Source organism: Oncorhynchus gorbuscha, linkage group LG01, assembly GCF_021184085.1.
Source record: "Oncorhynchus gorbuscha isolate QuinsamMale2020 ecotype Even-year linkage group LG01, OgorEven_v1.0, whole genome shotgun sequence".
Taxonomy (NCBI): domain Eukaryota; kingdom Metazoa; phylum Chordata; class Actinopteri; order Salmoniformes; family Salmonidae; genus Oncorhynchus; species Oncorhynchus gorbuscha.
The window spans coordinates 92,080,925-92,092,404 of NC_060173.1; the positions used below are offsets into that span (position 1 = coordinate 92,080,925).

Here is an 11,480-nt window from a genome sequence, read left to right on the forward strand (position 1 = left end):
CAGATGGGGAGTGTGTCTTCTACTGTGATAAGCAACACACACGCACACCTCCACCAGGCCGCTGCGACACACACAGATGACACAATAAAGACATCAAGAGACACTAAGCTGCTTCTGAAATGTCTATTTTTATTCAGTGTTCAAATCAAGTGCAATACACAACAGGGATTAATTAGCTACTGTTGAAATGTACATGAGCATAATTGACTGGCAGAGACTAATCTGTTGAATAAATAAAAAACTACAGCATTTCCGTTAATTAAATAGACTATCAAATAATTGCATAAGAGTTAATCATAACTAAATCAATTGTTAATCAAACAGTGAAAAACAAAATGTTCAGTTTATCATTCTGGTTAATCAAAACCAGGATCAAAATACTCTGACCTACCGTTATTGATCACCAGCCCAGAGAGTTAAAATATTTATTTTACACAATGTTTTCACCAAACATCTTGCAAGGTAAGCTTCAATTTGGTCTGTGTTTGAGCTATATGGGGGGGTATCAAATTCCTCCTTAGGCTATATTTGTTCCTACCAACCTATTGTCAATGTTATCTGATGATGTATGACTTAATGGCAACATTGAATGTCTACCGAGTGACTATATAAATGCGCATGAAAAATATGAAAAAACTTCAATATCCCACGTATGTCCCCCGACACCACCACAACGTTTGAGAGAGGTTGGTGTTGTAGAAATATCATTTTTTAGTGAACAATAACTTTTAGGCACATCCAGTGTACAAAAACTGTGCAATTACCACATTCAGACACTTGAGAGAAGGACACTTGAATGTACCCTGGATACCCCATAACACCGATACAATGTTTGAATTCACTTATAGCTTGTCAATGAAAGATCACTTTCAAAATAAAAGTCATTTTGTGTGTGCTTGAGATTGTGTTCTCTGAACTATGTAACTATCTATCTTCTGATCATTTCCTCACAATCTTACAGATTGAGTGAATAAGGCTGATCTAGGCAGCAGATACAATATGAAATCCATACATCCAGAAATGTCTAAGAAATGTAGCCAGTATGAAATTCTTGAATTGATAACATGATTTGTCGGCAGCCTCCCCAAGCAGACCGTGAAACGACTGTCCGATGATCTGTGCACAGTTTTTTAAAATGCTATTCATCTGGATTTCGCCTATCGAGATGATTAAATGCATAGAAATATAATGAATTAAAACGGACAAGTCATTGACTTGAATGGGGACTCCTATCTGATAGCCGAATCCGGAAAAATAACTTTTGAAAGACGGGGCCCTGGAGTGGTTATTGACAGTAAGGCACAATACAGTTGATTTTTGAAAAGTTGCTCTCTCGTCGTTTGAAACGGTGTCGATACACAGAGGTAGGTCTTGCAATTACATGTATATCTGTAATAAGGTAATTGCAAATCTGCTAACATAAGTGCGGTAAAAATACCAAAAACGTTAGCGCTGGTGGTAGTATGACTGTATAATTATCTTTCTCTAGTATTATAAACAATGAGTACATTCATCATTATAATAGAGTAGATAAGCTCATTTGAACTGAACAGTAATGATACAATACAGTATGGTTTTGGATTAAAAGGTCAGTACAATACATTTAGGCATGTATACACTTGGCACACTTCCTTTCTTGTCACTACAGAAAACACTCTCCCTAATGTTACATTAAGTAAGATAAAACACTCAAGTTGGATAAAATACCACCATGCTATAAAGCTGGTCACTGGGACAGGCATCAAGGTTGGAAAGCTTTTCTTCTTTTATGATGCAGTATTGTGAGTAATGTATGTTAGCCTACTTGATTGGCTATGAATCTCTTCAAAAACATAATCAAATTCCAAATCATCTCACAGAGTCCAAAAAGTGCAACACATTATAGGGGTCAAATTTGAAATGTTTGATCCAGGTCCATTTTGGATTCAATCAAAAGGCTGAATGAGTCGATGATTAGATGGCGAGGGTGGGGTACTCACACATTGTACATGAGTAAAACCCTCAGACTGCCCTTTCAGACTGCAGAACTCTCCAGGACTCAGTACTTCTGCTGGTGAGGCTAAGAGCATACAATGGCTTACCAAAACCAGCCCTTGGTTCAAAACAGAGAGAAAGGCAATTAGCTGATCGCTCTGGGACGCTACTGTATCAACACTGTTGAGACACACAGGTATTGATTCAGGAGGCAGGACAATATTTATGTAGAGAGAGGAGTAGCAGAATATGATCATGATGGCAGAATGTGTGCAGACAGACAAACTGTAAGCAATGGATATCATGATTGGCGTTAGGACCCTAACCTTAATCACAGCAAACCAAGAGATTAGCCTATAGCCTAAGTAGATTGTTAGAGTTAACAAAGACCATTGTGCTCACCCGCGTGTATAGATGGACTCATTCACATACCACTCAATCACACAGGCCTACACACAAAACCACACACAGACTGGATGAGGCTCAGGTTTTGGTTTGCCAACCTGATTTATTATAATCTATTACAAGACATTCCCTGATCATGCCAAAGAAAAACCCAGGCTGAACCTGAACCATACACCAACCATACCGTTCCCTCTAGGGTTGCGCAAGGCAGGCTGACCCTCCCTGACCATAAATACATAGCTACACTCCAATGCCACAGCAGAGTGTGTAGCTTGACTCCAGGTCTGTATGTTACAACACCGTCAGCAGGCCATTCCAAGGAAAGGGTTTGGGTGTGAACTATTGGTCATTGCTATCAGGGATTCTTGGGACATCCCTACCCCACTGAAGTTGAAATGTAAAGTTTTCATGATTAGGTAAGGGTTATGGTTAAAGTTAGGGTAGGTGATAAGGTTTGGGTTTAGGGTAGGGACGTCCCAAGGATTTTGGGTAGCCCTAACTATGTTTATTTACCGACTCATTTGCATATGTCCATTTGTAAATCTAAATCTGTTGTGCATGACTAATGTGGTCTTAATTTACAATGGGGGCTTTGACGTTTTAGGCTCCAGGCGCTTAAGAGGCTCATGCGAGCAGCTTTGCGACGCGTAGCTGCCGAGGCCACTCTGGAGAATAGGTCTGTGTATCTGCGTGTAAGCAAGTGTGTGTGTGTGTGTGTGTGTGTATGTGTATGTACAGAGTCCCCTGTGAGCTACAAAAGTGATGCAAGTTACCCAAATGGCTTAAATGTAGGGTTGGTGGTATCCAGATTGTCATACCATTCCTGTACCATACCAGGGTATTACCGGAAGTGCACACAAGGGCCGTAATATATATATATTATATAGAGTGGGGCAAAAAAGTATTTAGTCAGCCACCAATTGTGCAAGTTCTCCCACTTAAAAAGATGAGGCCTGTAATGTTCATCATTGGTACACTTCAACTATGACAGACAAAATGAGGAGAAAAAAAAATCCAGAAAATCACATTGTAGGATTTTTTATTAATTTATTTGCAGATTTTGGTGGAAAATAAGTATTTGGTCACCTACAAACAAGCAAGATTTCTGGCTCTCAGAGACCTGCCTCTTTAAGAGGCTCCTCTGTCCTCCACTCGTTACCTGTATTAATGGCACCTGTTTGAACTTGTTATCAGTATAAAAGACACCTGTCCACAACCTCAAACAGTCACACTCCAAACTCCACTATGGCCAAGACCAAAGAGCTGTCAAAGGACACCAGAAACAAAATTGTAGACCTGCACCAGGCTGGGAAGAATGAATCTGCAATAGGTAAGCAGCTTGGTTTGAAGAAATCAACTGTGGGAGCAATTATTAGGAAATGGAAGACATACAAGACCACTGATAATCTCCCTCGATCTGGGGCTCCACACAAGATCTCACCCCGTGAAAATGATCACAAGAACGGTGAGCAAAAATCCCAGAACCACACGGGGGGCCTAGTGAATGACCTGCAGAGAGCTGGGACCAAAGTAACAAAGCCTACCATCAGCAACACACTACGCCTCCAGGGACTCAAATCCTGCAGTGCCAGACGTGTCCCCCTGCTTAAGCCAGTACATGTCCAGGCCCATCTGAAGTTTGCTCGAGAGCATTTGGATGATCCAGAAGAAGATTGGGAGAATGTCATATGGTCAGATGAAACCAAAATATAACTTTTTGGTAAAAACTCAACTCGTCATGTTTGGAGGACAAAGAATGCTGAGTTGCATCCAAAGAACACCATACCTACTGTAAAGCATGGGGGTGGAAACATCATGCTTTGGGGCTGTTTTTCTGCCAAGGGACCGGGACGACTGATCCGTGTAAAGGAAAGAATGAATGGGGCCATGTATCGTGAGATTGAGTGAAAACCTCCTTCCATCAGCAAGGGCATTGAAGATGAAATGTGGCTGGGTCTTTCAGCATGACAATGATCCCAAACACACCGCCCGGGCAACGAAGGAGTGGCTTCGTAAGAAGCATTTCAAGGTCCTGGAGTAGCCTAGCCAGTCTCCAGATCTCATCCCCATAGAAAATCTTTGGAGGGAGTTGAAAGTCCGTGTTGCCCAGCAACAGCCCCAAAAAATAACTGCTCTAGAGGAGATCTGCATGGAGGAATGGGCCAAAATACCAGCAACAGTGTGTGAAAACCTTGTGAAGACAGAAAACGTTTGACCTCGTCATTGCCAACAAAGGATATATAACAAAGTATTTCGATAAACTTTTGTTATTGACCAAATACTTATTTTCCACCATAATTTAGTAATACCGCTGGTATGATTTAAAAACAATATATATCGGTATTTCTAAATTCCCACAGTATACGGTACGTCGCCCAAGCCTAATTAAAGGCTCAACAGAAGTCTGCTTTGACACAGCATAGTCACAGCATAGCCATAGCGCCCCATTGTCTGACAATGTAGAGACAACACAGCCTTCTGCCAGGAATACAGGACACAGCGCAGCTACACCCAGAGAGCTACATCAATAAACACCCAACACTTCACCGCACTACCAGTTGACATTACACTAAAGAATATGAAACAGGTAGATCTACTCATACAGGCTAGTCTTCATATGACAGAAATGACAGTAGCCTATATCATAGGCTACAATGTGTGTTTGTTTTGCTTGTTACACAAAGTAGAGGCTAAATAGATTGTGCTGTGGATGAACAGTGAAGACCCCAAGGGAAGAGAAAGAGGGGAATGTGTGCAGCATATGCCAGTAATGATGTGCTGACTGTTGCTAGGGTACGGCAGCCTAACGACAGCAGAGAGCACTAGATGGTGGAGGTGTGTTAAAGCCTAGAGCTGCAGGTTGTCTCTGATGGGCGCTGGCTGCACGAGGGCCGGCCGGCAACAAAACCATTAGTGGTAACACAAAAGAAAGAAAGTAGGCCCCGCGGGTGTATTCTGGGAACTGCTTTAAACACTGCTGTGAAGTCAGGTAAACCGAGCGACGTATGCGGGAAAAAGCGGTCTCCCACCGCAGCTTGGAAGAGCTTCTTTGACGCCAGTCAGACGACAAATTCTCAATAGGGAGTGGCAGGGCAGCCTAGTGGTTAGAGCATTAGACTAGTAACCGAAAGGTTGCAAGTTCAAATCCCAGAGCTGACAAGGTACAAATCTGTCGTTCTGCCCCTGATCAGGCAGTTAACCCACTGTTCCTAGGCAGTCATTGAAAATAAGAATTTGTTCTTAACTGACTTGCCTAGTTAAATAAAGGTTAAAAAAATGATAATAATAAAAAATAGCCTAATGAAAGGAGCCATGTGTTGAGTGAGGGAGACTGAGGTAGATCCAGAGAGTGGGACTGCGATGTGCGGGTACAGTCAGTCAGTCGACAGGAAGGATTAAGTGGCAGCTGGAGACATTGGAAGTCACCTTGACCGAGACAATGAGGAGGAGCTTAACAGCTGCCAAATCAGGGCATTAGCGCCTCAACCATTCACAGCTCTCTCCACAGAGGACCCCGATTACATACTGTTATCTCACACTAAACGTTGAGAAATGAAAGGGTCTGGGAGTAAAACGGCACATCAAAGTGAGGAGTAACTCGACTGGACTTCTTCTAATGTCTTATTTGACTGCCGAGTGTGGACAGGGTGTGCTTTAATGGTAATTCGAGCTAATGACGAAGATTAAAAACTGTCTGCTGTTTCTAAGAGAACCCCATGCAGGGTTAAACCGTCAGTAATCAATTTTAGCTCACTGCAAATACTAACTAAATTCACTCTACTGTTAATGAGTAATAACTGCAGCCAGATTTAATGGCAGGCTACCTTAGAAACATGACAACATCTTGTACGAATTCTAAAAATCTAATGGATAAGTAAAACTATTTAAGCCAGATTAGGAGTTTATATGCAGCCACAGCATGAATATACAATGTATCTGTGCGTGTTGTTGTCTTCCTTGCTGTACCTACATTTAGAGAAGAGGACAGAAAATACCAGAGTTGATAAATAAAAGGGGAGCCTTTGTACCTTTTTGGGTTTGACAGCGACCTCGGAGCTGAAGCTTGACTCCAACTCCTTGCCCTCTGATTCGCCCTCCTTGCTCTCATTGTCATCCTCGCTGACGATTGGTCCGTTCTCACAGGTGGGTGTTTGGAAGTCATCGTCAGGAAGGGGAGGATAGCTGTATTTGAAGGGGTCCTGAAATTAATTCAGAGATAGTATTAGGTCAACCATCCGAAGTAATGTGATAATGGCCAAATATTGATTAATAATATATAATAATATATGCCATTTAGCAGACGCTTTTATCCAAAGCGACTTACAGTCATGTGTGCATACATTCTACGTATGGGTGGTCCCGGGGATCGAACCCACTACCCTGGCGTTACAAGCGCCATGCTCTACCAACTGAGCTACAGAAGGACTGATTAGTCACAGGCTAGACACATTTTCTTATGAAAAGTGAGCGGCAGGAATAGAGGCAAAACCTGTAAAATGTTGATGTTTGAAAAAGGGAATACATCAGATGAGATAGTAAGATGAAAATGTATGCAACCAGGTAGATCAATGGACAGCGTCACTGCCATCTTCAGTGAGTTCATTACTGCAGGTACATACCATTCCACCCATGTGAAGAGGGAGGTACTCAGGGTCAATAAACGTCTGGATCTCGTTTTTGGATGCAAACTTGAGCTTGCTGATGGCTTCTGGACCCAACCATGTCTTCACAATCTTCCATGCAGCTGAAAACAAAACAAAAAAACAACTGTGTCCCAACTACGAAGTCCAAACTACGATTCAATCATAAAGACTGGTTTCTTATGGATACTAACATTTCTATAGCAAATATTTTGAATAACTACATGACTCACCATTCATGATCCATGGCATGTCAACAATGATCATTTTGGCTGAAATGACAAGATAAAACCATATCTGAGAGGTAACAAGGCCACAACACAGAATCATATGATGCCATGTGCGTTGTTTTAAAACCATTTATTAAAACTAATTTCACATAATGCGTGTCAATGATAATACTAAATATGTAGGCCATCTGTGTCATACAAAGTTGATCGATCAACCTGTGAATGAAACCCATATTGTTACACTTTTTATATACTTACATAGAAACTTTGGATAATACACTTTGAAGCAATTAATGATATACTTCACAAAATCCATGTCCTGAAAAAGAAAAAAAAGTAAATGAACACGACTCAGAAAGTACAGTGCTATACAGCCTCAAAGCAGGCTTTGACTAGCAAAGACGTTTTATGGGTTTTCAATAGGGAAATTGTTTGCTCAGCCTAAGATATTTACTGCCGCAAGCTGTGCATTGACCCAAATCACCACCATTGAAACTTTGTCACAAGTTCTACTGAACAGAGCTGTAGCCAATCCATTTCATACTTTCAAACACCTTCCCTCAACTCAATCATATGAAATATAATTCAGGCACCCCATGAACCACCATAACTAAGGCAGAGGCTAGTCTACTTGCATTGCGCTGATTGTATTAATCACAGTATTTGCTGACACATTGCAGTTTGGTTGTTTACTGTATGATTGAGGAACCTTGATTAAAAGGTTGTATAAAGTCGCTCTCCATAACAAGCCTTGGCTGCGATAACTACGGACAGCTTGGAAACTCAGAGGTTTCCTTTTTGTGTGTGCACGTGTCCTCCAAACAAACCAATGCTATCTGTCCTGAGTCTCCTGAAACAAGGACAAAGGTTGAAGTCATACAAACACACAAGACTACCGGTATCTAAAACTCTGCAGTCAGTTGAATGGATTACAGCTACCTTAAAAGCCTCGTTCATGACAATTCACTCAGTCATGTTTCCATTACCATATTGGCCTATTATCGTCAGACAACACTATCAATCTAGTCATATACTTAGGAGGAGCCTGTCTAGATCCCACCCCCTACAGACACATTTTTTAAAGTTAATGAGATAACACTGGCTAGGCCTGTTCCAACCCACACAGTGGGCTATTTCCGAAAACGTCATTAAGACTGCTTCCCAAACTGATCTACTAATCCACACATTTCATATTTGGGTTCTCTCTCTGGCTCGTGTGTGTTTAATTGTTGCATTTCTCCAGGAGTGAGTTTGGCCTGTGAAGCAAGCTGACTGACAGAGAGGAGAGTGCCTGCCTGGAGGCTCTGACAGACAGTCAGTCTATGGATTAGGTAGTCAGTCGATTTGGATTGACCAAACGGATTTAAAGGTCACTTTAATCTCCAACGTGCTAAGCATTGAAGAGCATCAATCCCTCCAAGTCCCTGGCTCAAACAGCAAGCAAAATTAGGATGCACATCGGGTCTTCAATGGCACTCATAACCACCCACAGAGTTAGTCACATCTTTTTGAAAAGGGGGCAAACATGTTTAATTATGAGGACAAAAATTAACAAAAATAAAGCCCGCCTTTAACCTATGTAGAGTGGATCAACTGTGATATTGGTTGAAACCAGAGCTATTGATGTACTGTAGCAATGGATGGAATTAGTGATTCTTCAAAGACTATCAAATAATAAGGGCAGGTGACAAATACATGAAATGACTACAATGTTAATCATACAGGTAAGTGTCCACTCACGATATTGCTGATCCCTGAATCAGCCATGTCGAACACAACAGTGAGTGGCATCCCTGGCTCTCTCTTAGCATAGCGCTCCAGCCAGAAGGCAACATACTTCTTCTTGTCCATGATGGTCTTTGCATCCTTGGTATGTAGCTTGACTTTGAACCAGACTGAAAACACAGACAAAGGTATTGCATTCAATAATCTCAACATATGTGGCAAATGTATTAAAGAACAATGACTGAACATATTTTGTAAAGGGTATAAATATTGTGTCAGTGAGCAATTATTAGAGAAATATATTATACATATGGTACCGTATGAGCATATTGAATCAACATACAGAGCTTGTTGCCTTCCTTGTCATAGCCATGGAGGAAGACAGCCCCAGTCTCAAACATCCACTTTGGAATGCTGCTCTCTGTGAGGTCTGAAATAAGACAAAACTTTCATGGCCAAAAACTTTCTTGGCCATTCAATAAGAATGTTTCATAATAGGAACAATTACTGGCCAAAATAATTATCTTAAAAACCAAAGTATTCCTAACTCCTCTCTTCTATTCAAGACTGACAAAACATGTCAACAAGTGACAATAACTATATCAGAAGTTGTAAATCCAATTTCTGCATGACGCCGATTTAACAAACTGACTGTTGGCTGGATTAAAACCCTGTAATTGAATGACTAAAATGCAGCAATTTACCAGTGAGGCTTATAGAAGATTGTCTCCGGCTTGTACGGATGGACTATGAAGCCTTTCTCTCAGAGAAGGCCAAGAATCTATCCCACATTGTCACACAAAACAGCTACTGATGAATCGTCACAGTGTGGTGATACTGATAGGCCTACATAAAAATGCTCTTTATAACTTGCCTGTATTTGAATATAGTTAGGACACTACTTTAGCAGAGTGTAGAATGTGTGCTGTTCCTGTTTTCTACACAACCTTAAAAGGAGAAGTTTACTTTTTACAACCAAATCTCTATTTGATGCAAATGGCATGTTATAGAAGTTTTTTTTTTTTTTGTAATTTAACTTGGTTTTGAGAAACCTACCACACTTGCAGTATGGGGGCCACAGATTAACATGAACAAAGGCTCCAAAAACACCCAAATATGTCCTTTTAGAAACAGCAAAGCTCTCAGTATAGTGATGTAGGTCTTTAGATGTTGTACACATGAAAGTGTCATTCCGAACATTTATATGCAATGCTAAATTCCATTTTGTTGCGACTCAATCCCACCATGTCTACCAAACAGATTATTGGTTGGCATTTATAAAATTGTACCGAAACTTCTTATAATGGTATGACTTGGTATGGTACACACATAAAAACTGTGGATGGAAATGTGGTTATTGACAGTGTCACTTCCTTTCCCTTCTTTAATCCCTGAAAACAAGGACACCTGCAATGGAATTTTAGGAGAGGTTAGAAATGTGCCCAATCTCCTCACCATTCAAACCAAATTCTTTCCTCCACAGGAAACTATCGTCAATCATTTTCAAGGCATCGTCCACTGAGTATTGTCGCCATGTCAGGTATGCCTCCACCAGAGCGTCATCCTTCTGTAGCCTGTCCACATCTCTGGAGTCATATTTGTCTGATTCTGTGAGGGATAGAGGAATTAACCATTTATATTACTCATATATAAACTGAATACCTACTCCAAAAACACACCTATGAGTTTGTTGCTTTTAACCTTTTGCGACAAGACCCTACCATAAAGTGCAGACAGCAATTAGCCTACTTTATGTAAAACAAAACAGGGGTGCCTTGCTACTTCAGCTACCTCATTTACTAAATGTAGCTGTTTAGGAAACAAGTGTTTTTCAAAGAGGGATTGGTCTTTCAAGAACGCTTATCAGGGGACTGAAAGGTATAGTATAGTTTTCAATTCAAGTAGGCTACTCAAAATAACAGGTTTTTCTATTACAAAAAAAAACAAGTTTACATTATAATGGTGTGACCACAGACATGTCACTGCCAGTAGGCAAATCAATATTCATTCATCAATGAATTAATGTATCAGAACAATCTGTCAGAAACTTAATAGGTATGATGATGATTACTATGATAATTATTGGTTTCAAGTGGCACATGTGAACATATGGCAACAGGCTACTATTTCAAAAGTATGATCTGTTCTCAGTCAAATAGGTAACGTTAACTAGCTAAGTAAACTAGATTGATGGACTGAAATCGAACAGCGCATAGCTTTTTGGCTTTTAGCTAACTAGTTAGCGAATGATGTTATCCGTTACAGTAGCTAGATTATGGGGTGTTGTGTCAAATGTTATTTTGCTAGCTAGCTAACTGGACTGTTACCAGGCACTTACCTTGGACGTACTCATTCTTGAACTTCTGTTTTGTCTCCTCAATTTTCTTCTCAATGTCCTGTTGTAAGAGAGATACGTTTGCCATGTGTAATGTTAATGAATATTAACATAACAAATAGCCAAGCAAAATATATGTAATCTTGTTGCTAAAATGAGCTGGTGTGCTAC

The 11,480-nt window shown here is 40.6% G+C and overlaps 1 protein-coding gene across 1 annotated transcript in view; it reads right to left on the bottom strand.

Moving 5' to 3' along the window:
• LOC124045912 (motile sperm domain-containing protein 2-like) overlaps positions 1 to 11,480 on the bottom strand; it is a 28,718-nt gene that overhangs the window by 16,736 nt on the left and 502 nt on the right. Inside the window, exons 2-9 of the mRNA XM_046365723.1 lie at positions 11,313 to 11,370; positions 10,430 to 10,582; positions 9,318 to 9,404; positions 8,990 to 9,144; positions 7,508 to 7,568; positions 7,253 to 7,291; positions 6,999 to 7,123; positions 6,408 to 6,578 (exon numbers count right to left, since the gene is read on the bottom strand). Of these exons, the coding sequence (XP_046221679.1) occupies positions 6,408 to 6,578; positions 6,999 to 7,123; positions 7,253 to 7,291; positions 7,508 to 7,568; positions 8,990 to 9,144; positions 9,318 to 9,404; positions 10,430 to 10,582; positions 11,313 to 11,370 (849 nt within the window). The remainder of the gene's footprint in view (positions 1 to 6,407; positions 6,579 to 6,998; positions 7,124 to 7,252; positions 7,292 to 7,507; positions 7,569 to 8,989; positions 9,145 to 9,317; positions 9,405 to 10,429; positions 10,583 to 11,312; positions 11,371 to 11,480) is intronic.